Genomic DNA, 27,641 nt, shown 5'->3' on the forward strand with positions numbered 1-27,641 from the left:
TTACGTTTTACGCATGAGGAGCGAGATTGGTTAAATTTTAGGGTAAGTATATAAGGGTGAGCCAATCAGAAGCAGAGTACGGCGGGTCATGACTTCGCCATCCTAGGAATAAAACTTTTGCAACCGCGGATGTGGTGTAACGGGAAGATATTTCTAACAGGAGGGCGACGTTATTTGAGACAGACTTTAACATAAAACCTGTATTGATCTCCAAATCATCCTTTTAAATACCATTGTCACTTGTCAGTCATAAAAAAGCACAAATCATCATACAATAAACAGCCACTGTCTAGGCATCAGTCACACTGTTATTCTAACTATTATTTGTCAATGTAACTGTATTCCGAGTTACTGAGAAAAAATGTGTAATTAAATTGCAGCTTCATGAACATGTTGATGACTACAAAGGGGGTTACATCTGAAGATTTTTTTAAATGGTGTACAGTACATATTAATCCCATGCCAGACTTTTGACTTTTTTAATAAAATATCTTTATTTTTTATTCCAAAATCTACATGAACTAATGAATACATTTTCAAATGTGAGATAAATCCTACTTTATAAGAAATGATCTTGATCCAAATGTAATAAGTGACATTACTCTGATGAAGTAATTGAAATAGTTACATTACTTAGGCTATTGCATTTTAAATTGGGTAACGTAAACTGTAACCTATATTACATTTCCAAAGTAACCTTCCCAACACATAGTCATCAGTTTCATAACTCGAGTGTGCGTTTTATTGGAAAAAAGCAAGCTCATTAAACTGCTGGATTTCATTACAACCACGCCTTTAAGTATTACACAACTACGTAACTAACTTTATACGAGCTGAAATAATGAAATCCTTGACAGACGTTGCCTCATATTACGCGCATGCGCTGTGAACATACCACGTCGTCATGGCCGACTCGGGCTGGCCGGGCTGCTCAAAGAGTTTGAAAGGTGTTATATTGGACATGTGTGGCGTTTTGTATGACAGCGGTGAGGGCGACGGGGTTGCTATTGCTGGGTCGATTGAAGCTGTGAAAAAGTGAGTGATAAATTGAGCGAGAAAGTGCGATATTTGAGCTTGTTGTATGTTCAGTTTTCATGACAGCCCATACCATAGAGCAAAATGCATGCACTCGGTTTTGCCGTGTAACTCGCAATGTAAATATTTCAGCCTTACTGTGTTGCCATAAACTGTGGGCTCCATCCCCTGACAGTCTTATATGACCCCCTGATTTATTTTTTAAAAGGCTCAAGGCATCTGACCTGCAGCTGAGATTCTGCACCAATGAGACACAGGCCTCAAGAGAAAAGTTTGTTGCCAAGCTGCAAAGACTGGGCTTTGACATCTCTGTATCTGAGGTCTTCTCTCCTGCACCTGCAGCCGTAGCTGTTCTCAAGGAGAGAGGCTTGCGGCCTCACCTGCTGGTGTACGATGGTAATGCTTTGGATAATATCCCTGGGTTATCATCAGTATCTACATGCAACAGTGCATCTAAAAATATTACGTAGGATGGCTGATGATTTTATGCAGACATTCACTTAATTTAATATGTTCCAGGAATGCATGTACAGAAACTGACTAAATTTCTATGATCGACAAACTAGAAATGTATAAAACCCTTTGTAAACCCTTTGCTCTGTGACACAGCAGACGTGTGTGTAAAATATTTTACATTACTGGTGATATTCTTTATTTTTTTTATTGTCCACCAAAGACTGAAACCAACAATGTGATATTCCATCTCTCAACACTAACATAATAAAAACTAATCTGGGGACTATAGTGTGATTCGATTAGCAAACATTATTTAAACATAAGTAAATAATTAATTTGAGGCTATTTTCAGGTGCAGATTTGGTGCACAAGTGAGTATTTCCGACAGCAGGAAGGAGTATGTGCGATGGACTGAAAATAAACTGCAGTTCCTGTGTTCATTGTAATAAAGCAACTTGTCACCCAGCACATTATTGTGGCTTGTTGGTGAGTTTTTAATAGTTTGGACAACAATGGATGTCTATGAAACAGAGGAATAGCTTGGACTATACAGTCAATAGACTGCTTGACTTTTCATGAGATTTATTGACAATAGAAAACTACAGCACATCACCAGACTATTCCTTTAAATGATACATCCATAAAAAGTATTAACTCTGATCTCTTTGACATTTTTTAGTAATGTATTATGAACTGTGTGCTTACCCTTCTGCAGGAGTTCTCCCCGAGTTTGACAGTGTTGACAAGACCAATCCAAACTGTGTGGTCATTGGAGACGCAGCCGGAAATTTTTCCTACCAGAACCTGAATGATGCATTCAGGGTCCTTATAGGTCTGGAGAAACCAGTGCTGTTCTCTCTTGGCCAAGGGTAAGAAGATACTCTCTTTGTCCTGCAAGTAAAGTAAAAGTAATTCCTGTGTTGTTTATACTGCTTGTTATTGTTATATAGGTGAAATTGTTAAAAGTTTGGTGAGCATTCCTATGGAAGTTCAGTACTAATGTTAAATGATGTTTTGACTTATGGGTATCAGGCTGTGCCATCATAAATCTACCTGACAGGTGACAGCATTATCTGACTGCATTTGAATCCTATGCAAAAAGAATACCCCTGACTGCTTAATCAGGCATTATACATTATTTGACTAAACTACATTGACAAGTAGATACAAGTAATGAACATGACATGTAAAATGTATTCAGAGAACAAGACAAAATATTTGTGTTGATGTTCTTTCTTCATAGGAGGTACTACAAGGAGACGGATGGTTTAAAATTAGATGTAGGAGTTTACATGAAGGCTCTTGAGGTACAGTAGGTACATAATTTGCATTGATATATTGATTAAGAATTGATAACTGCAATTGTGCACAAGCCAAGTGAACAATCACTTATTATTGTTAACTTATTCTTCCCCCAGTATGCCTGTGATTTGGAGGCTGAAGTTATTGGAAAACCATCCTCAACATTTTTCAAAAGTGTTCTCAATGATATGGGTCTTCAACCACATGAGGTATGTAACAAAAGGTGTACTGTATGTATCTTGAATACAGGCTCTGAAGTTCTTGACTGACTGTAGAGTATTTTGTACAGTTTATTTTCAATTCTGCTAGCTTTTACTCTTTCAAGATATTAGTTTGTTTTCCTCCCACTTTCCTACTCTCCTAGACATGGACACACCACCCTGTTGTTAGCTTGATGTATTTAGCCACCAGCAGCTGGAACAGAAAAACTGTTAATAATAAAGTCTCTGTTGTGTTGAAAACTATCAGAGAAGAATGCTGAAACAGTTCCTGTTAGGTTGCATGCTCTTGCATTTTCAATGTTCCAATCTTTATTTCCCTAGCAGGTGACAGAACATTTGTTTTAATGTCTTTCCCTGCACATCTCAGTGTATCCTGAGACTATGGAATCCATTCCATCACCACAGTATCTCTAAGCTCATCTATTTTTGAACTAGGCAGTTGTCACTTCAAGAGTGACGGGTTCATCTCAGTCTAAGCCTCACTCCATTCTTGGGATTTCCTTCCTTTCCCTGAGACATGGATATATCCTCAGCTACATCTGCTGCCGAGCTTTCATGCAGAGATGAGTTTTTTTCTCGAAGTTGGAATTTCTTGTTCATTGAGTCACTTTATTTATAATCAAAATGAATCTACTCCCTTCTGCAGAGTAATATCATTCATTTAATTCCTCTACCAAAACACTTGAGAATATCTTCTAATCTATCTAATCTGAGGTCTGAGTGCTATCACACACAGCTGGCTAGACCCCAATTAGAGGGTTGGCACACTCACTCTGAGGAGTCAGTCCTTATCTTCCTCTTATTCTTACATGACACAGCCACACTGAAAGAAAACACACTGTTTGCTTAAAACTAGTTTGTGTTTTGTGTATAAATATTTGGTGAATGCTTCTTTTCAATTGTGTGGTACAGTGTTGAGATGGAGCGCTAACTTGCCTTCTCATCATGTCAGTAACCTTCCTGCATTCAGTCTTGCAGCTTACCATGAATAATTCAGCCTGTTGAGTTCATTTTTAATCACTCAAGTTTACTATAAGTCTCTGATAACGCTTTGTTCTTATTCTTATATAGTTGGTCATTTCTTAGTCCTGTCTGCCACTTGTTAACATTTCTTTGTAAAAAAAAATAAAAAAAAATAAAAACTGTCTTTATAACAACAAGCTCCAGTTCAATGGAGAGGATAGCTGAGCAGCTTTAAAAAGAAACATGAGGTGAAAGAAGGGCAGACTGAAATGTTAAGAAAGACGAAGAATTGAAGATTGAAGATGTATATCACTTTTTTTTTTTTAAACTATGCAACCACATCATATACTGGTGTCACCAACTGATAAAGCTGGTAGATTACCACCAATGGAGAAGTAAGTCTTCTTCCTCCACATACCACAAATGAACTTCCTATGCCAACTTTGACCCTTTACACAAACAACATGTTTATTTTATGGCCAACCAAATCTCAACCCCTTTAGCAAACAAGGGTTTATGTCCCACAGTATGTATCCCCTAACCAATTCAAACACATTTACAAGTGATACAAGAAGATAATGTGGTTCTTTCAATTCTGAAGCATTTTTTAAAAATCTGTCCGCACAAGATTATCTGAAAAATTCCTCAACTAAACTATAGTGTTCTCTGCTTCTTTTTCTTCTACCTCCTCATTTGCAGGCACTGATGATCGGGGACGACCTGGTGAACGATGTAGGTGGGGCCAAACACTGTGGAATGAAAGGTGTACAAGTCAGAACTGGCAAATACAGGTCAGTGATGTCCTGAATCCACATTGCTCTCAGTGAACTACAGCTTCCTTGTGTCTGTCTACTCAAACCTGAACATGACTCCTTATTGGCCGCCACTGGGCAGCAGGTTGCCATACTTGTTAGTAAACTATCCTTTAACCTCTTAACCCCCCCACCTCCAAGGACACCATTATCCTCGGCTAAGATTACGGTCTTTCAGAAGCTGTGGCAGGCTCAGTTTTGAAGCGAGTGTGAAGATTCTGGCATCATATGAAAAGACATAAGGCATTCATTGGTACCATGTCATGGTAGCTTGTCGAGTCAGAAAAATTGACTTCGCCATTTTCAAAAGGGTCCCTTGACTGCTCACCTCAAGATATCTGAATGAAAAAAGGTTCTATGAGGACCCACAAGTCTCCCCTTTTCAGATGTGCCTACTTTGTGCTAATCCCACGTAGTTTTAGGCAAAAACCATGCAAATGTTTTCATGCAGTATAAATGTGTTATTTTCGCCTATTTTACAAAAGGTGTATTGGAACAATTTTGCATTCTGTGGCCCCTTAACAGTCTACAGTATATGACTGGAAAGCTGACACTTTTGTGGATACAATGAGCCCAATGTGTTATGATGTTAGGCCCTATAGTGGCCGTTTCATTGAGACCATTATTTGAAACTTGACCTCACAGTATAAATTGACATATAATGACCTCTATGATCATCACAGCCTCATGAAAACACACAAACACAAACTAAAACCTAGGGCATTCAGGAGATAAATGACGTTCCTAGGTATATCTACAATAAGGGGGTTTCTGGGCAATTTCCAGAACAGAAGTGCTCGCTATCCAGTTGCAGAAAAACAATTTCCAAATGTCAAAAGGTTTTGATACCAAATCACAGCATGAATGTTTCTGCCATGTTTCTTAAAGTCTTGGTGTCCTAATGTGGTATTTTGGAGCTATTTTTGACAATTTTTATCAATTCTCAAGTGGTCAAAAATTGTTTAATTTTTGAATAATAATCAGCCCAAATATTACTGCAGCAACTTATGAGATAATTGAGCATAGGAATGACCATCATATACTTCCATCATATTGTTGGAACACTTTAAAAATAAAAACATTTAAATAGGCGCCAAACCAACAGATTTATCACTAGAAAAGCTTGCCAAATAGTGATGAGCTGCATCTCAGATTAATCTTCAGCTTTCCAGCTTTCAAATGATGTATATCACTTCCATGCGGCATATACTGGTGACCTGAAATCCCCCCCTAAAGATCCCTTGCCCCCCCATTAAAGACAAAAATGGGTCTGTAGTAGGAGGAGGGGGAGTCGAAGATGTTAACCGCATCAATAACTGCCCATCTGAAGTGATGGCATGTAAAGACTGCTGCCTTAGAGGATAATGTGTCACATAAGTCATACTTCATATCATTATTTAAATATTTGTTTTTAGAGAAAGTTTAGCTCTTTTGAGAGAAAATCCATGTAATATATTTGTTAAGAAATAGAGAAAGAAATAGCCAGATTTCATATATATTTATAGTTAGTTTAGTTTGTCTCAGACCATGTAGTGAAATCAGGGGAAACAATCTATTCCCCTTTATGTCAGGAGAGGGCGCCCTTACACCAGAATTGTGACTTAAGTTTCCACCATAGGCAAAGGCTTCCTGTAAGCCTACCAGCTCATTTTTCAGCACTCCAGATTTGTTTATTTGATTGAGAATCCACTGAAAATAGCTTTATTCTCTCCACATGTTGAATGTTAGTCGGCCACAAGGTCGTAGTCACCGAAGGATTTATGATCTCGTATCTGGAGATTGCTGGGGCGCCTTTCTTATGGTGTAATTACAGAAACATATGGTTGATTATTTTAGAAGAAATATGTGGTACTTATGGCTAGAAGAAAAGAGAATGGTGACTGGGAGTTAGAGGGGAAGCTTTTATGGAACTGCACATTATATCACATACAGTATACCATACATGATAATATACGTTCATAGTCATACAGTTAATGGTGTTTTTCATGGTGTTTCTGTATATAATACTATCTTATATAGTCTTAAGTGTACTTAAATCTTACTGGAAATGAAAGGGGAATCTTTATGGTCTTGACAACCACTTTTTAATTTTCTCATCTCAAGCACAGCAACAATTACTGTAAAGCAGTAATGAAAGTATTCACAAAATACTATGTATTTTTTTACATAAAGTCTTGCATTCACATTCACATTTAGATAATCATCCCAAGTACTATCAGCAAAATCTACTCATTTACAATTGTCATAAATTATTCAAGTTATAAGCTGCATTTTAATGTTGTACCTGGTCCTGATGGTGTTCCATTAAACTCATCTTCTACTACAAACTGCTGGTGTATACTGCTTTGTAATTTAAAGGTATATTAACATATTGCATTGCATCATATTATCCGGATTTGTGCAGCATGTAAAAACCCAATAACTAGTACTTGCACCTATACATTTAGTGGAGTAAAAGGTGCAATATTTCTCTCTAGAATTTAGTAGAGTTGAAGTGTAAAGTTGTGTAAAATAGAAATACTCATAGTATACGTACCTCAAAATGGTACTTAAGAAGACTACTTCATACAACAGAATAAACTTTATTATTTTCCACCTCTGCTGTGTGGGACTTGAAACCTCTCTTTCGTAATATTGCTACCACTTGGTTTGGCTCTGAATCAATGATTAGTCTGTATCACACTCTTTGACCTGCTCTACTGCTGTGGACTAGAATGGAAGTTTTGGTCATGTGATCAGAGAAGGCTGAGTAATGTTCTTGAGCATCAGTCAGCTCTAACCCTGACGTAAAGAGCACAGTCACCCAGTGTAAAACCTGTTCTCTGTCTCTTATTCTCATGTGTGTGACAGTAGGCCTGTGTGGGAGTGTATGTGCACTCCCATGTGCGCTTTTGTGTATGTTGCTGGCATGTATGTGCATTTGTTTGTACCCTGGACGTATGCTGTTATTTGTGTCCTCGAAGCCAACAGTTTGCCTCGTTTCAGTCAGCACAAGTATGGGGGACTGAACTTCGTCTAATGTGGATTCCCAGCAGACTGAACAGAATCCATCTTGTTTATGTGACTTCACAATTTTCTCCCAGCAGCTCAGTTCAGCTCCAGCGTGCAGACACTATGGACAGTGTCTGAGATAGTCAACTAAACACAGAATGAGGCTGATTGAATGATATCACTGCTCTTCCAGGGAATTGTTTTCTCCAGAGGAAAGAGCAACTGGTTAGAATAGAGGCCTGTGTCTCGCAAAAGAACATATGTGGAATAAGTATTATGTTACATGACGTGTTGTGTTTCAGCTGTGGGGGTCTAGATTTATGGACTGATAGCTGAATGGAGTTTATATAGTGAAACGCATGTATATACACACATATGAAAGCATAGCGCATGTAGAGTTATTGCATAACAAATTCCATTTTTTTTCAGCACAGTACAGTTAAATGGCCCTGTAGTGTTTATCAAGCCCAAAGTACTATTATGAGGACATCAGGTACATCATCATTGGCAGTTTTTGTCAGTCTTTTAGGTTTGTACTTGTAGTCACACTGTATGAATTTTTTAAGGGTAGTACGAGATTGCGTTACCTGCTTTGAGTAACTGATGGATCGTGTTTGTGTATGAGTTGTAACAGGGGAAACATTGCCTCTGAATCACAGACTATAACAAGTAATAAAACTTGTGCATCAAATTGGAATCATTGAGTCATTTACTCATTAGACACCTCATATTATTCCAGATCCTTCTCCTGATTTATTAGACACTGTCCTTTCCCCAAGAACAAGAAGAGAAGCAGTGACAGTAACAGTAACGTTTCTGTGGGACCGTGAGTGAGGGGGAGACGTGAGATTTAACATTGTTTAGCCAAACAGGACCCGCGAACCCAAGCTTGCTGGGAGCAGCTATAAACCCTCAGTCAGATCTGCGAAAACACAGCTGTTTCCAAGTCAACCAGATGCTGCGCAGGCCTCCAGTTCCCATCAGGCTTGGAGAAAAGACTGCTTCAAATACCCCAGGTCTGGTGACAAGACAGGAAAGGAAAAAGATACAAATCATAGACAAATCTAATCATATCAACCTGTATTTAAAGGATTTTGACTTGACATACTTAGTACTTACTATCCCATTGGAGCTTAAAATCTCTAAGCCTGATTTAAAAGTTGGCTTTTTTTCCCCTTTGCATTTTTCTACTGTCAGTTTTACCTTCTTTGTTTTTCTAAAAAGAGATGTACTTAATATCAGGGTGTCTAGTTCGGGTTAATGGATGTCTGTTGTCCTACTCATGTAAGAAGATTTTTACATGTATATGCTTGCAGTACTTTTTCACATGATGCACTGTACACAATTGTGCTTATGTTATGTTACTCTGATGGCTCCCGAAGTTCAAATTCAAAAGTGTGGACCAAGCAAAGTCATATTACAGTGAGTACCAATTATTGCTGTTGAGACTACAGTATAGGCGTTATATAGGGGTAACTGTAATAAGGGAGTGTTCTGCTTGCAGTCAACCTTCCCTTGTTCAGAATAATGAGCAAAAGTTAGCACTGTTTCCTCAGGGGAGCCGGAGATCCCTTTGCTCTTTAATGTAGAACAGGTTTCCAAAGAGGGGCCTGCACCAAGAAATGGTTGGAAATTAGACTTGCAGTATGGAGCTCTGACTGCTGATGTTGATCAGCTGCATGGGAACAATCTTCCGACACTGAGCTCTCGTCCAAACTCTGCACACACTCTCAGCTCTGTCGTTATGTATTGAATGGTAGTCATAGCAATAGAGTTGCATATAAAATCTCAGTACTTGAATACCAGTTGGATTGAAAACTGTCGTGTATCTGTCAGTATCAATCAGATATGTCTTCATTTATACTGGTCTTGGACTGCTGATGGAATTAAACACAGAAAATGAAGATGGGAGGTTTTTGTAGAATCGTGTTTATAGTAAGTCAAATTTTGGATCAAAGCTTTATTAATACATTTGGCCACCTCAGGCAGTGGAACAAGCTGTAAGCACAACATTTTATTCTGATGAAGCAAAATTGTTACACATCTAGCTGACAAAGAGCAGCATTAGCACTAATTTGGAGTCAGGAGTTTTTAACCACATGACAAATGTAAACTCCTAAGGGAAATCCAGCTTTTTAGGCACTAAAATGCAGTACAGTACAGTACTACAGCACTATAGTATGTTCACCAGCTGGTTGCTAACGTGTCAACCGTTTAGTGCTGAGAAGCTAGTGTGCAACAGTGGGTTTATCATAGCTTTTTTGATGAAAATAGCTGCCTGTTGCATGTGGTAATGAGGTTAATGAAACGTGTGAATGTTGTGGGCTGTAAAACCAAACGTATGTTATACAACCAAAATGCTCCATGAAGCAGAGGTTGTCCTCCCTCAGTCCGTCACTATGAACAATCCATTTTATATTACACATAGTGATTTGATCCATTGTTAATATAAAACGAATGATTGCTGTGTTTTTTGGAAGGTATATAGAAGTGGTATTGGTAATTATACCGAGCAGTCAAATTGCAAGGGTGCTTCTTCTTTGTTCTGCGGCTCAGTCTTGCATGTTGTCTTTTTCCATAGTCATCAACCGCGGTCTGTGGCCTCAGAACTGACTGGTCCTGTGTTCTTGTTTCTGTTCTCTTATCTTCAAGGAACTGCATTGGCACAGAACTGAGCAGCTTTGAAGCTTCAGACAAGCAGGTTAACATCATGCTGTTCCTTCATGCACTATGTGTAAACCAGTTTAATTGCTACTGCCAGTTAGCTGACAGTATTACATTCTGAACCATTTGGTCTTGTGTCTCTGTGATCATCTTTGAAGTTGGATTTCAAGCATTTGATTTAAATATACGACCTCTATATTGACATTTGTATTTCTAATAAATGGAAAATTGTGTAATGATGTGTCAGATAATATTGATAGGTATCGTAGATGATGGCCAGTGAGTTCGAGGAAGCCCTTACTGGTTTCCCGTTGGAATCTGGCAGAGAGCACACAGCAAACATTTTCACACAGCAGTAACCATCTTCAAAATGGTTTACATTGTAAACCTCTCCCTGTGGCCAACGCTTGACTGCTAATGTGAGTGTTGGGGAAACTGTTTTCCGAGTAGGCTGAGCCAGATTATACCTCTCCAGAGAGAACTACTCTCTGATGGTACAAACTATGAACTAGTTTGCCTAAACCACACCCTGGATCATGCCCTTTCTGTCTGTGGCTGTCACTTAGGGACTGGACAGGAAGTGAGCATTGTGGGGGGGTCAGTAGCCATGTGATGATCATGCTGATTAGTTTTCCTTCAGTTTTTTCCCCTATGCTCAGTGAGATGCACTTGCACTGCTACTCCAAGTTCACACAATTTAGAAACATGCTAGAGAACTTGCTATGGTTAGTGTAATGCTGCAGTCATGCCATGTTGCCAGAACATGAAAACCTCACCTTTATTCCAAAATGCCTTCATTCGAAGCTTTGCAGGCACACCACATAATGTGAACTGTGCCTAAACTGACTGTTTGATATCGTGTTACACATTTGTGGATAGTCATTATGTCCACAAAGTCAAGGAAGAAACAAACAAACAGTAGCTCCTTTTTAAATTAGCCAAATTGATTATATTAATGTTCATATTATTTTTATTTTGATGTAACTGCCAGCAATGGAGTATTTGCAGCCATTTTGTCTCTGATTAATAAACTTTTCAGTTGTTTATTTTGCAAACTGGGAGATATTGTAGCTGTCAGAAATCTACAATTTACAACTATAAGGCTTACAAGAACAGTTTTTCCCACTCTGGTGCTCACAATTATGGTCTTAACGGTGGTAACTGTGGTAAGAATCTAAGAATAGCTGGAATAAATCTTGTCTCCATTTTTCATCCATCCAACATTTTCATTTTCTGGTACATAATCATCATTACAGCCCTATGTTGCCATAACCCTTTATTTATTTATTTTTTTCATCTCATCTCATGACTGCTGTGAAACTGTGCAACATGCAGCGTCACGTACGGTGGTTAACACATACCTTATCAAAGAAGCTGTTATACAAATGCAAAAACACATGCACACATGCAGTATTGTGGACAGCAGTGAGGTAGAACACACAGTTCTCACCAGATGGTTGGTATGCAAATGCTCATAGCTATCACTGTAACTGCTACTCTTGCAATCAGAGTCATCAGAACCAGCAGGTCTGAGACGGATGTGAAATGAGAGTCAAAAGGATGTGGTTTGATGCCATAGTGATGGCGATAAATATGACCTGCTACATGAGCCTTTTTATAGACATGATATTAGATGGGGTAGTTCTCAAAAATGCTATTGACAGTAGAGGGAGAGGGGTACGTCCCTTTTAATATCTCCTGGTACTAATGAATGATGTAAAACTGTCCTTGTTGGTCAAGTTTAAACCAGGTCCAGAGGAATCAGTTGCCAGTATCCACAGCTCAGCACGGGCAAGAATGAGACGATTGGGTGACGGCATAACTTGTGATTAGTAGGGATTTCAAGAACAGATTTCCACTGGTTCCCATAATGAAGTCATGCAAATACAGCCATTATCAGTACAACGAATACAAGAAAGGACTGCTCATTAGGAAAGAAAATGGCCCATCAGCCCAAACGGTATAAGAGTGAGAGGCAGCTCCCACAGTGAGAAGATCGTCCATATTAGGCTCCGCTACTTCTGAAAACTGCACATAAATCTTGAATGCACTGTACATTATTTCTTTAATATGACCTCTACAGGAGCTCAAACTGCTCTGCAACATTTCAAAATTGGCTTGTTGTGGATATCACCTCTTTAGTTATTTTAGAGTTCACAGCGCTTCACCATGAATAAACACAGGTTGAAAGAAGGCTTCATAGAAACGTGTGAACATTTTTCTGTATCGTGTGTGTCCACAGAAAGGTGACGCTCCCCCCCCTCTCACATAAACAACCTATCAGATCCCCGTTGTTGTGAAGCAAACAGCCATTAGAGCGAACACAGCATAGTAGTGTTAGGTTTATGCATGGGCTTTGTCCTCTTCAGGTCCGTGATATCGGACCTTGACAGGGTGACGGTGTATTCAGCGCATGGCTGTGGTTGCAGCTTAATCTCCTTTCATAAGCTGAACACTGTCCCCAGGTTGCCTCTCAAGTACATACTGTATTTCAACCTAGCTTATCTTTCAGTCCTCCACTAGTGTCTCATAGCCTCAATGGCTGTGATAATGTACATGGTTTCAGGTATGTGCCCATCAGACAGAGAGTGATAGTCTGGAACGTATGTTATGTAACTTACTCTATTTCAAGACCTTGTTTGTATGTAGCATCCAGGCGATCTCACCCATGATAATACCACTGTTTTTGGAGCACACTTTCATGGCACTGGTTTCAATGTGCAACTGTGCCTGAGCAGGTTATACTTGAGTTGCAGTTTCTCTGTGTTCTTGCTCTGCCTTGACCTTTTGTGAGCCTTTTTTTCTCTGTAGTCAAGAATGCAGTCATTTTACAGTGTCTAGTACAACAGCACCGTCCCACGCCCTGTCCTGTTAACCACAGTTAGAGCATTAGTTTTGTCAGTGTGGGGGGAAGGAAGTGAAGTTATTTCATTTCACAGTTCTCCACCGAGGCAGTGAGCTTAAATGCTTGTAAACCCTACAGCTGCAGTTTTTCTAAATGTGTCACTGAGGTCTGTTTTCCACTGTGCCACCGCAAAAAGCCTTAACACTGATCCAGAGAATCATACTATGTGCACAATAAGTCCTTTGAACTGAAGCAGAATCCACAGGGACCCTCTTTTATGCTCAGGTCCCCCCCAGATCATCAGAGGAACTGAAATCAAGAGCATTGTGACCTGTTGGATTTTGTTTGTTCTGTGGCAAACAGCAAGGTTCAGTAAACAGTATCTGGTGTGTTGCTGTTCCCAAGATAAAATACTTCAGGCCCAGAGCAATAGAAAGATGCCACAATACACATACTGTGTGTACATAATCATCAGTGTATATAAATCCATGTACTCATTGTGTTTTACAAAACTTAATTCAACAATATATTGTAAGTGGCCATGCATGTGAAAACAGGATACTGGCAAGAAATACAAGAGTGCTGATAACATTTTACATTATAATAAATAAGCACTGAAGTATATAAAATATAATGAATATGCGAAAGAGCAGGAGCAGGATTTGGAACCAAAAGTCCGAAAACAAAATCTAGTGCATGGATAAAAGAAAATGAATAACATATTCTAGAGATGTGTTCTTCATGTTGTCATAGTAGCATAACATCTCACTGGTTAAAGTGTACTCATCTTAGTTGCCATTCATTGGATCAATCACCCATTTAAATCTTGTCCAATAATCTCTGATCCGCCTCTCGCAGTCCTCTGTATCTCTTTCAGCACGTCAGTCAGCACAAGGGCCTTGGCAGGATATTTATATGAATGCATTGAATAAAATGGGAAAATACATGTTGCATAAGGGTTTTATTTCCATTGCTGGATTTCCCTTCTTTTTAATATATAACACATGAAAGCTGTGTTTTGTTGGTTGGAGATGTCCTTCCTGGCTAAATGTTCACACATTATCCTTTTGTATCCAGAGGCTGTTGAGTTATTCAGCTTTGTTTCTTCACTTTATACAGTGCCTCAGGAATGTCAATTATTATTATTTTCTTTTTTTCTTTCTTTCTTCCTTTTTTTTAATTTATTTATTTATTTATTTTACAAATTAGTAGACTTCAAAATGCACAAGCATAATACTTTATATCCTGGATTACTTAAGAGTTGTGGTCAAGAGAAGCATTTACAACAACTCCATGCAGTCACACTAATTAACTTAGATATGAATCTATGTTTTCATCCCCTTCCCATGTATTGAAATCAGCAGCTTTGAGGGGAATGTAAACACAATCAATTCTGGGAATGATTTCCTCATCCAGCCAGCAGTATTGGCTATAGACCCAACACTGCTTTGTCATTTTTTCCCTCGCGTCCCTGTTCCTAACATTACATTTACATTTACATGTTTATGCTTTTCATAGATTATTAGTGAAAACATGACTTTGGAGTATCCAAGCCTTACTGCCTGTAGGCTTGTTTGATTGCACTTTCACAGAGGATGGCAGTTTGGATTAAAATAGTTTCAACTGATTCCAATGGTGACACATAGTCATGGCAAAACAATGCCAAAACTTTTTCAGGATTATCTCTATTGCCAATTTCTCCCTCTGTTGCCAACACAAAGTTTTGCCAAAATACTGCAAAGTACAGTTCATATCCATATTTATACTTTTTAACATTTATAATTTGTGATGGATACTAATAAATGCAGTTGCATGCAACAAAGATAACCAGCCAATTGCAGTAGTGATAAACAGCAGCTCAGATTTTGTCATCTGCTGGCAAAAATGTCAGTATTTATAATAAACTGAGCATACAAATGTACTGTGGAAAAGGGAATTGTGCTTGAGCAGTAGTTTGAAATGTTGAGAGAAATGGTTTTCCATTGTAACTACTGTTAATCCAAGCTGACCAGAACTGCTACATTTTGCGACAAAGCAAGCTCCAACACCTTTCAAGCCTACAGGAGGTCGGCCCCGTTGCCAGAATAAAACATCGACATTGTACGCTTCGCTATGTGGATATGTTGAATCTCTACGTTTCATTATGTTTAATTCGTATCATATCAACATATCTATAATACATATAACCTTTTAATATGATGTACTTCAAATTCTGTCTATCTGAGTTGACCTTATTAAGTGGAGGAGGGGTTTGGTGGTTGGCTAGAAACTAAGTTAGATGGAACGTTGGATAAAAGAGTGCTGTTCGAGACCACTGTCCACTTCCTGTTTCAATCGACAAAACCGGGTGTTTTTATAGTGAGACATCAAAACATTTGCAGCCGTTTTTGTTTTATTTAAACCCAAACCATGATCTTTCCCTAACCCTTACCAAATGGTTTTTGTGACTAAACCTAACCAGACTTTAACCATAACAAATTACAAATAAAGGCCAATATTGAAATGTAGATATTAAACGATTCTGTTTAATTCTGCCAATTTGGTTGACGAGGTTAGTATTTGATAACAAAAACATTGGTTGTCAGCGGAGTTCTCCTTAAACTTGTGTATTCCCAAGTTACCCAGTAATCAATCTGTGCAAGGGATAACAAACTAAAATTTTGGAGAGTAAAAAGGGTAAAGTGGGGCTGGTTTCCATCTGTATCGGCAAGATCTTGCAGTGTTTCTTCAAGCAAATTTTGAAATATTCTGTTTATATAAGAAGTGAAATCAGAATGTAATGGACTCCAGATCCAAGATGGATTTGTCAGTAGCTGCACAAAGAGGTTAAAGAGCTCGATGAGACTCTGCTGGATGCCCGATCCCGGCCTACCATCCGTCACCACCCCCGGGTGACAGCTTCCCCTGCCTGCAGGCTCCTCTAAAGCCTGCCGTGCGTTATAAGTCAATGAGATATTAATAATTAACCAGAGCTTTTTTCACAGTGAGACTAGACTCCCACGGTGAGACAAAAGGAGCCGGCCGGATCTTGGCCACCGAGCCCTACGACGGTACTTTTCCATCCGTGAGAGAGAAAGAGAAAGAAACAGGAGTGAGAGTAGCAGAGAATCAGAGAGCTAAAGCCCACAGATGGCAGGCTGAAACATAGCACTGCCTCTTAAATACATGAACACAGGCCCTTAGCTGTTTCAATGGGGATCCAATCCCTCTTGCAATTACCAACAGACAGGCTGCTTTGCTGGGGGGGAATTGGGCCCTTGCCTGGTTTCTGCTAGAGCAATTTTTTCTCGTAATGGTTTGTGTGTGTGTGTTTGTGTGTTGTTGCACGTGTATCTGCATCTTCTGTACCAGAAGCAGGTGACTCAGCAGTCCCTTAGTGAGAACAAAACACTCATACACAGTGAGATATAGCACACACACACACACACACACAGACGTACACAAACGAAGCCTCAGCAAGTCATCAGCAGCACTGCTAATAATAACATGCTGATGAAAAGAGTGTGGTTAGATCTGGGTCACATGGAGCTCTGCTTATTGAGCACAACACTGACATGACAGCTGTGAAGTGATGGATAAAGTTGACCATTCTATTAATTTTGTCAGATAAACAGGATTTATTATTCTTATGAGGTGAAATTGTTTGTGCTTCTTAAAAGTGAAATATGTATTGTAGTCAACTTCAACAGATTTTACCAAAGCATTTAGCTAAACGTATTGTTAACTATTGGAATCTGTGTGTAGCACACTAATATTTCATATATGAATGTCAGTGATAATAATGATTGTTTTACCAATTCATGTTTCTCAAGTAATCGTAACGTGCAGCAGACATGTGATTATTGTGTATCATCAATTTCAGTTGTGGCAACACACCATCATCCAGTGCACCACTTTTGAGCCAAGTTCATCAATCATATAGAGCTTTAAAGACGCACCCGCAATTTTATAATTTTACAGCTAACCATTATGCAAATCTTGTTGCTGTATTTTTTCAATGTATTTTTCCCAGACAGCCATTGGTTCTCCTTTATTTCTATACAACATGAAATCTACTGCATGAAAATAACTCATAAACAGCATACAAATTGTGGTATCTGTCACAGTCACCATTAAAGAGTAACTGCATCCAGTCTAATAATCCTGCTCTTAATGCCAACTAGTTGTGACACCATGCTTTTTCCATAAGTCCAATCAATGTTATTTATATAGCCCAATAACTCAAATCGCACATTTACTTTACAATCTGTACAGCATAAGACACTATCTATCTTTAGACCCTCGCAGTGCACAAACGCCTCTCTTTATACACCCTGTACAGCATCACAGGGGTGTAATGTATGCATTTAATGTACATCACAGCTGGTAGTGGAACAAACCACATCTGATCCCACCTACAGTAGCTGGGATCAGATGTATACCTGCTAGTGTAGCAATACTTTTTCTCCATAAAAGATGTAGTGTAAAGTTACTCTTTTGAACCTCATAAGTGGTTGTGCATATTTTAGCAAACCGTTTGAGTGTTTTTCCATTACACAGCACAGCAAAGTAAAATAAGTCATTTACCTGTTGGAGGTGTGCTGGTCATCTGCAGCTCATCATCAAACATCATCATTGTGGCTGTTTCTGCTTTGACTATTACCCCCTGCATTATTTCTAACTAATCTGTTAAACAAAGCGCGACAAATATATATGATGTTGTATTGACTGGTTTTTAGCTCCCCTAACAAATCTCTTCTAATTCAGTGAAGGCCATGTTTAATTTCCAGTAAATTATTGAATGGAAAGCAAAAGCTACATGATAAAAATGACTTCCTGTTCTATTCTAGTTTAACCTGCAAAAACACTACTATGGTCCTTTTTGAATGTCTCTGAGACAGAAAGTGAAGATTTATGGTTTATGTCATGTTTGTTTAGCTTCGGATGTGTTTGTGGTTGGGAAAAGCAGAAAGTTTCCAGTGGGTGGTTTGACAGTTCAGGATACTCTTTCTCTGTTTCTCACTGGAGGCTTTCAGAGCTACAGGATGGAAAAAAATCAAGTGGCTTTTTGTGTTGCGACAAGGGAATCCCCTTTTGTGTCCTTCTCGATTGGAAAGAACCGTTGATCTGTGTAAAGTGCGAAAACCATACCGCAGCTGTTTGCAGATCATGACTCTACATTATACAGCCTTTATACAGTAAAGTGATAACGGCTGCTGCATGGTCACAAACTCAGCAGAGGATGTGAAGGCTGCAGCGTAGCATCTGTCATTTCTGTTGCCATAACATACACGTAACATGGTGGTTTCCACAGTTCAGTTGGGCTGTTTTTCATAAGAGACTGCAGCTGTATTATTTCAAGGGTGTTATCTATGTCTTGTTTGGGTTCTGTAAATATCAGGTAGAAGAGAAAAGAGAGGAAACCTGCAGATGATGATGATGATAAAACCAGGCTGGAACATCTCAACTGGCTCCTCTCTTTCTCTTGAACTCTCTCTCTGAGGATCCTGATACACCATCAATCTCTCCCGTGACCTTTTATTTGTAACAGAGTGAGTCAAACTGTGATTACACCCTTCAGGCTAAGATTCCTGCAACGTCACAGAGCAGCAGAAAACACAAACAGTTACACACCTTCCTTGTACATAACTTTACCTTACCTTCCCTTTTCCCCCAGGGAGAGGGGAGAAACCTTTTGTCTTGTGTTAGTATCTTATGTCGCCTACATTGCTTGGCTGAACATAAAGGCTGTAGTCATCGTCAGGCTGTGTTCTGCTTCAGGTTATGGTTATATCGTATTCCTGAGTGTGAGAAGACAGTGTTTTGCCTGATGGTGCCTTTACTTGTCTGGTATGAAAAATGCAGTTCTTCACAATGAACTGGCTGGAGTGTTTTTCCATCTCTCTAGCCGGTTGTTTCTTTTCCTTTCACTGTTGTCGTAGCTCTAATAAATGTGGTTCCCCACTGCAAACCCAGGTAATGCACCTAGTACCAAATACTTACAGTTTTTATTTATTTGGAGCAGAGGATTTTACAAAGATGAAATAATTTGACGAACCTTAAAAACACAAAACACATGATGAATAAGATTCAAGCTTTAAAGTAGTTTTCACACCTACTTGAATTTATCAGCTGTGCATATGTCCATGTTGGATAACACTTTGTACCCCCGTTCCTCTTTTTTTATGCAGTTGGTCTGTTTTGCATATGTAGTGGTGAATTTCAACACACTTTCTTTTCACATTTTAAATACTTTCACTTTTATCATAACCAGTTTGCAGTTTAGGGTGATTTGGCTTCTTTCAAGCTTTTTGGTTACTTGTTGCTTATTACTTTTAAACCTCACAGTTTTGATTGCCACAACTCTTTCATTGCTCACAAATGCTAACCTCAGTCTTATAGGACTCATCTTTGTAATAGACATTTCTCATTAGGAGTTTACAGTATGTTGTCTACACCAAGTTGATGATCTACAATGTCAAAGGCATTCAAATCATTTCAAAGCTTCAAGGTTTCCTGTAAACAGGATATTTATTTGTGTTGAAATCCAGCTGCAGGGAAGAAGACTGATGCCTGGTTTCCCAAAAGCTGCTCTGCTTGTCACATATTTTTAGACCTAAACTACATTTTACGGTTGGCTTCTCTGCCCTCATGTATGCCTTATCTGCTTTACCTGTACCATGTCAAGTGAAAAGCATACTCAGCAAAGTTGAAGAGGTTAAGAGAGAAGTGTAAATCTAAATTGAGCTTATATGACACTTTTGCTTCCTTTTGTGAGCACATGTGTGTCTGTGTGTATGTGCTAATGTGTAGTAGTGTGTAAGTATTAACTGATGGGAAGGTTGTAATGCCTTTCACCCTACGGTCAGCTACCTTGACAATGAACTGGATTAACCTGAGCAAAACAAATGAGTAGAAGCTCTAATATTGAACCACTTTATTTCTGTACCATACCTCATCATCCTCTTATCTTTGACACACAGCTGACTCTCACATAAGTACACTTTCTGTATGAGTCATTCATATCCACTTTCATTTAATGGGGGCACAGTGTGTCCTTATAAAAATGTATCTCAATATTTTATAGAGCTAAGTATCATGTTATATATCTGTCCATAGGACACTCTAAGCCAAATAATCTTATATTGCCTGAGCAGTATAAATGTAATACCCATATTCTCGTGTCCAGTTTGCACAACTGTTTAATCCACTGTCATGCCATAGCTTTTATAGGGGATTAGAGGTGTATGTACCTGTTTTTAAAGTACATGGCGTAACATTTGAGATTACTTCACATGAAGTGTCATGCCAAAAACGATGTTGATTTACTTCTGTCATATGGTGAAACGAGGACTCAACTTACTGTTTCATCTCTACCCAAAATCCATCTACATTTCCCTTATCCCACACGTCCCAATACTTGGGATAATTTACACATTTTCCGGTGATGTTGTTAGGTCTTTCAACGTGGTGGCAGCTGTGTTGAACTCATTTCTTGGCTGCTTCCCACCTCCTAGCTCATAGCTGACCTCATCACCATTTGAAGGCTGTGCAGTGTCAATCAGACCCGGGGACCAAACCTATCTCTTCACGTGTATTGATATTGCATTGACCTGAAGGACACGCAGTAGGCCGCACATTACCTCATCTGTAACACTAGCTGCATTGTGCTGAATTTTGCATGGTCACATTGACCTGGTTACTCCTTCATTATTCATGGCAATGGGAGGAAAGCAGCAAAAGAAATACACACATGCATGCATGCTTGCATATATAAAAAGTAAAAGGCCACAGGAGATTTAAAGGAGCATCAGGTTGGAGGGACACTGTGGTCGATGCTGTTGGATTCAGTGCTTGAAACATAAGAACCATGCGGCTAACTTGCTTGTGTATTTGTGCCAGTATGTGCGTGTGTGTGAACCCAATCAGCCCTCGGTAAGAAAAGAGTGCAAGAGCAATCCAGCACAAGAGACATAACACCCCGACCATTAGCAGACCAGCTCACATAACACAAGAGCCGGAGGCTGACAGACATGCGTAAACACATGGCACCGCTGCTCCGTATTCACCGTGGCTTCAGTATTCAACACCTCTCCAGACCCCCCCCCCCCCGGCCTCTTCTTTCTGTCGCTACACTTGGGCGGCGCACAAATATTTGCCATAGCCCTCTGCAAGCTCTCAGAGGGCAGGATTAATGGTGGTGTGTGCTGCACACCCTGGACCAGACAAAGCCTCCCCATCTGGCGCTCCAACCCGTGACTGGGGAACAGAGGCAGCACACAGAGCCTGGTCAAGACAGCCAGGGAGGGGGGGATCTATAGGCACCACTTCATAAATGAGCAGAAGTTCTGGGCAGTCCTGTAGATGAATGAAGGGGGTGTCACCGTCTTTTGATGTGATGGGGAGGAAAAGGGTCCTGCATGCCGTCCTGGGCCTAGTGCCATGCCAAATGGATCACATTTCCCCTACCAGCTGATTAAACAGCCATATCTGCATACATCACTGGGCCCTGAGCCAAACAATGGCAGCAGCAAGGGGGCACATAGGCAAGTCTGTCTAATGCCTCCTACAGATTTTCCACGAAGAAGCCTTGGTCAGTGGTCCGTGATGTTTTTGGCTTGTGTCCAATGTTTTTGTTTTGATTTTATTTTTTTAATTGTGTAGAAATACAGTTCACTTGATAATTTATACTTGAAACCGTATATCTCATAAACCATCCCCAATGAATAGCACCAATTACAATACACATCATGGCTTGACAAGAAAAATTGTCTGCTGGGAACCCCTCATCATATTTATGTCTTTGAGCCATGAGTAGTTAAAGCAAAGAGCAACTTTGTCCCTCAGACATCTCAGATTGTTTGAATAATATTCTGATACCTGAAGAGGCAAAATGTCCTAACATTCAACAAGAAACAGAGTTAAGTCTTCAGCCATGGTAGTATGTGAGTCTGTACTCAGACACAGTGGTACTTTGAGCTAAATGCTAACATCAGCATGCTAACATGTTCACAACGACAATGCAAACATGCAGATGTTGACCATGTAGATCATCTTAGTTTAGCATATTGGCATGCTAACATTTGCTAATTACCACTATATGCAAGTAGTTTTGCATTGAAAAACTGAAAAGTCAGGGGATATCCAAAGGAACTGCAATTCATCCTGAGTGGTGGATGTCAGTAAAAAATAATAACTGTGAGTAGCAGATGCATTGTAAAACGTATTAGAACCACAGTAGCTTTCTAATGGTTCTTTTCTGAGTCCCAATACCCAGGTTGTACACCACTGGCCTTAGTCACCCACATTATTCTTGTGCATTTATTTTTAGAATGGGGTATTTTTGGCATTAGCAGTTCTCGTTAATGTTCCCCCCGTTCATCAGTTTTAGTTGCCTACAGATATATTAGAAAAGTCTGGAACACTGTGTGACAGCTGGTGATAGAGACAAAAAACATGCACTACCCTGTAGGGGCTTTTGGCAAGCAGCTGTACAGACACCTTTTTAAGCCTAGAGATAGAAATGCAGCAAAAATATACTGGAAAACCTTTTTTTTTGTATGATGCATACTCTGTTGATCATAAGTGAGCTTTTATGTTCATTCGGAGAGGACATAGAGCCTATTTATTATCAAAGCTTTGCCCTTAAGCTAAACAAGACAAGCCTGTAAAGTAATTCTGCTCAGTTATGTTCACACTTTCCTGAGTACTCTTAGACCATCATGTACTGCTCTGTTCTGATAGCATCAAGCTGCTGGCCTTTCTCGTTTACCAACCCATGTGTGGCTGGTGTTCTGTTCCTGTTTGTACCTGTGCTACTTGTCCTAAAGCGTATGCTTTTGCTTCTCCTCCCGCAGGCCCAGTGATGAGAGGCACCCAACAGTGACGGCTGACGGCACTGTAAACAACCTGTCCCAGGCTGTGGACATGATCCTTAATCAGAGGAGGCACTGAGAACAAGGCAGCAGACAGTGGAACCTCTGACACATTTACTGTAACCCTAGGTGATACAGACTGGTGCCTAGTAGTATTTCCATGTAGTTGTTTCCTGTGGGAAGGGTGTACTGCATTGAGGAAATTGAAGTAACATGTCAAAACAGTACAAATATACTGTATACTGAAATAGTGTCCAAACACTGTATATCCTGTAACTGTCACAACTAATTGTACTGCCAAATATGGAAAACACCCACCCATCTGGTGCTCCACATAGTGTAAAACAAACTAGAATGAAAATTGCAGAACTGCTACCAACATCTGCAAGAGAGTCTCGAACACTGTAGAGCTGCACTGTGAATTTGTCGGTACATGATTGGCATAGATAAGATACCTCAAGCTGACATTAATGTGTCTGTAACCAGCTGCTGACTGACAGTTAGAAGGGATAAGTAACACTGTGTTCATACCCCCTGCTAATGTTACACAGTCAGATTATTTGAGGAGCTACTGTGCATGAAGATGATCTAACTGGAAATGCACAATTGAAATGTGGTGTAGTGTATTTTAATGGATGTGAGTAAACTCTCATATGAAGGTAATATAATCCCTTTTAAACAAAGCCTTATTAATGTAGTGAGGACAGAAGTCAAGCATTTGACTTTAATATATTATGAATAAAGCTATTTTAGTTGTGTTTGGTTTGTTGAAAGCATTTGTCTTCTTACATTTGTCAATTTGTTTTGCAAATGTGAGTCATTGTCACTGAACTTTTTTATTTTCACAAGGGCTCAAGGTCTCAGAACTCTGGGGAAAATTTAGCCTTGGCTCTGGTTTAAACTGGAATTCATATCGGAGCAGCTTTTGTTTTACAAAAACAAAATCGTTGGAAATGGGAAGTGAGCTGGTCTGAGAGATGATAAATGCAGAACCCAGCCGAGTGTGATGAATTACGCTGGTGCTCAAGCTCACATTTCCCCCTCTGTAAACAAAAATGAAATGAGCTCTCCATCATTGGAGTGAAGCATCGCAAATCTACAGCTGCTTATCTTTATTTGTGTCACAGTAAGCTCCTGCTGGCAAATGTCCTGCCAGTGTTACATCATTAACTGCTACTCATTAACAATCACAGCAGTATCTACAGTGATTTTAAATAAAATGATGAGGGGGGAAAAAAATTGGTTATTGGACTGCAGTGTGCCAGCTGGATCATTGAGGCCTCTGGAAGTGGGGCGTAAAACAAACGATTCTCCATTGCTGCCCCCGAGGTTTCAATGTACCAAATAGATTCAGCAAGAACAAAAGCCCATTGCCAAGTGATTCATTGAGGTCTTTCTGGTTCACTTCACCATTAGCTGACACAAGCGTGAATGTTATTGGGCAATTAAAGGTAATGAAATGCTACGAAGTATTATGAAACTGTCCGATCTGGGAGTACCACTCCTTCTTCTGATTGGGAAATAAATATTAATGCACACGGCAAAGTACTAGCATCTGGTACCCAGTTTTCTAACAGCTTACACATTGTTTGACTCAATGTTTTGTCCAATATGTAACTGTGTGTTGGCCTTGAATGGAGCCATTAAACCTGTATTTGACTACTCTCCAATGAATTCACTTGGCTTTAACTATTTTTTTTGTTCTCCAATTCACACCAATACATATTTTTCTCATAACACATAACTTTTGCCTCGTTTACACCCAGCCTCGAGCCTAGTTCGGCGTTTTCGAATCCCTAAAACCACCAAAACGCTGCAGAGTGACTCTGTTTTACTTTGAAAACTCCAGGATTGAGTTTTCACCACCTCCCTTTGGCAGGTTCATCCTCACTCTGTGTTAAATGCAAAATGCTTCCCCGAGGTCATGCACCCATTTCACACAAGTTACAAATTAGCTGCAGTTTACCTCCTCAGGCTGCCATGATAAGTAAACAGTGATATATTCCTCCTGAAGTGCAGCACATTGATTTTCTTAGACTGCAAAGCAAGATTACCTTTCAAATAACAGAGATGACCTCATTTCATTGGACATGTCCGGGCATGTATGACCTCACTGCTGCAGGACAATATCGACACACCTAATACTCAAATCCTTGACTGATTAAAGCTGTTGTGATTTTCCACTTGGAGGTGATTGGCACATCAGTTTGTCACCTTTGTACTTTTTTGCATCAGAATTGTGTTTGTCATAAAGTGTTACACGATTGCAGTTAACCTCACTTTAGAAATACATTAGGTGTATTTACTCTCAAGTAAAAGGTTAGATTCTCAATCGATCAGTCAATCAACTGAAAATTCATAGAAATCTTTATTTTTCTGTTTTTCTCTATTTCAAATCATTATTAACTGACTCCCTTAAGGTGTTTCACTGTTTGCTCAAACAAAATAAGCAATTTGGATTACAGGGCCGTGGGTTCTGGGAACTTGCATTTGCTATTTGCCCTTGTTTTTCTGACATTTTACAGACTAAACAAATAATTACAATCAAACCATTAAAGTTGTGAGCTCCTCTCTCATTTTCCAAACATCTTACAAAAGTCATTGCCAATTACATATGATTTGTGGCATACTTCAGTTAGACATTTATCTTTGAGTATCTTCCTCTGCAAGTCATACCAGAACACAATAATGACTGTCTACCAGAGTATCCCCACCCTTGCCTTCCTCCTCTCCTTCTACAACCTCAGGTCATTAAGCTGATGATCTCATTTTCATTTTATGCTGATTGACACCTCAGGGACCCAAAGCTCTGTAGCATGTGTCTATCAGGAAGAAGAGGAGAATGTGGCTGTGTTAAATGTGGCCCACCTAATCTCAAGCATCCAACGCCAAGACTCTCCTAGGGGCCTCATTTGCACGTTTGAAACCAAATCCATGACAAAGTAGTGATATACTTTTATTTAAAATGTGTCAATGAGATGCATCTTTGTTTCATCATATATGCTGAAATGATTATGAAGTGAAATCTAGCATAGACATTTTTAGAAATGAGGCCCCTCAAGATCATTCTACATCTATGCTAAGTACACATACGCTGCTGCAGTGAGGCTCTGAGCCGACATTCATATACCTTTTTATGTCATCTATTTGGGTTAGGCTCCACTTACATACACACACGCACACTGCTGCTCTTGTAACGCACCTGCATTTACCCACCTTAACAACTGCCAGCTGTGTGTTACCTTGAACTTTCATCTCTGCTCATTTGGCTCTTCCTGTTTGACAGGAAATACTGTGTCAGCTGACCAGACAACGCCGCACACCTGCAGCTCTAAATGCACCGTTATCCATGGAAACATGTGCTTGTTTTGACAGCAGCCAGTTATTTGTCCCCCGCCCTTCTGTGTGTGGAGCTCTGGTCCATGTGGAGGCTGCTTGCTCTTACTCGCCAAGCCACATGGTTTCCCCGCATTTCATCACTCTCCTTCCCATGTGGGCAGGAGTGCCAACAGCACAATGTTGCATGGGAGGGGTCTGAAACTTCAGAACTCGTTGGGTTTGGAGGCCAGGCCTGAATTTCCTCCCTCTCCCTCTGTTACCCCAGACCCCACCCCATTCCTCTCTCAGTCTTTACAAGCAATCTGAGATGTGCCTCATTTACTACACAGAGCAGTCTGTACTCTGCTTACATGGTCACAGTCGTCACAGGCCCCTCCAGGGACATGACCCCTGCTCCAATGCCCACAAAAGCCTCAGGGGCCTGGCTCCCCAGAAACAAAGCGTGACCTTGTGATGTCATACTCAAGCGTGTGCGTATGTATAATCCGGGCGAAAGGGTGGTCGTGTGTCACGACGCAGTGTAAATGAACTGTCCTGGTCTGTAAAAGGTCTGAAGGCTTACAGCTGACCTCAATTTTAAAGCTGCCTGTCTCTGCTGGGGCTCTTTCCTGTGAAGGTGTCCAGCTGCCTTTTGTAAAATCCAAACTATTCAGTCTGTGCTCACACCACAAATCCTGCTTGTTAAAGGGACACCTCCTGGACAGAACTCAACAAGTGTTGACAACTATTTAATGTGAGAAGTCTTGTACAACCTTGATACACCCCTTCCTTGTGGGTGCAGGGTGTTGCTGCTCAGACATAACACTGACTTCACTTTAAAGAGTTGGCCGTACCTCACACGCAGCTTGTGGTTTGGTCTTGCTAGAATCCAAAGCATGTATGTGAGATTTATTACAGCAAGTACCTGCAGATACAAAAGTGTGGCGACTCAACGCATATGAACAATTTTAGGGTTTGATTCAATCTGGAGCACAAAGTTTGTGTTCTCAGTATTCTGCTCCTGAGGTTTTATTAGCAAAGCTTCAGAAAACACTTGCTCAACTGGAAATGTTTTGTGGCCAAGCAGTACTGCTAAATTACTTTTCACCCCGACCACATAAGAGATGCCAAGCGGGTGTAGGCACCAAACCCAAGAACGAGCATCAACCTTCAGTTTCAT

At 39.9% G+C, this 27,641-nt stretch overlaps 1 protein-coding gene across 1 annotated transcript; it reads left to right on the forward strand.

Moving 5' to 3' along the window:
* Nucleotides 1–887: 887 nt before the first annotated feature.
* Nucleotides 888–23,901, forward strand: lhpp (phospholysine phosphohistidine inorganic pyrophosphate phosphatase). Its single transcript, XM_062442985.1, has 7 exons — nucleotides 888–1,035; nucleotides 1,244–1,431; nucleotides 2,207–2,360; nucleotides 2,735–2,798; nucleotides 2,910–3,002; nucleotides 4,677–4,768; nucleotides 23,126–23,901. Exons 1-7 carry the CDS (start codon nucleotides 905–907, stop codon nucleotides 23,220–23,222), a joined length of 819 nt encoding a protein of 272 aa, XP_062298969.1. The 5' UTR covers nucleotides 888–904; the 3' UTR covers nucleotides 23,223–23,901.
* The last annotated feature ends 3,740 nt before the right edge of the window (nucleotides 23,902–27,641 follow it).

The sequence above is a fragment of the Scomber scombrus genome, chromosome 21, assembly GCF_963691925.1.
Source record: "Scomber scombrus chromosome 21, fScoSco1.1, whole genome shotgun sequence".
NCBI classification, from domain to species: domain Eukaryota; kingdom Metazoa; phylum Chordata; class Actinopteri; order Scombriformes; family Scombridae; genus Scomber; species Scomber scombrus.

Excerpts from the sequence above, each read along its gene's own strand:
- lhpp (XM_062442985.1), top strand. The coding sequence starts at position 905 with ATGGCCGACTCGGGCTGGCCGGGCTGCTCAAAGAGTTTGAAAGGTGTT. Across the intron at positions 2,799-2,909 it reads TTTACATGAAGGCTCTTGAG|TATGCCTGTGATTTGGAGGC; the intron begins GTACAGTAGGTA and ends TTCTTCCCCCAG. Across the intron at positions 3,003-4,676 it reads TGGGTCTTCAACCACATGAG|GCACTGATGATCGGGGACGA; the intron begins GTATGTAACAAA and ends CCTCATTTGCAG.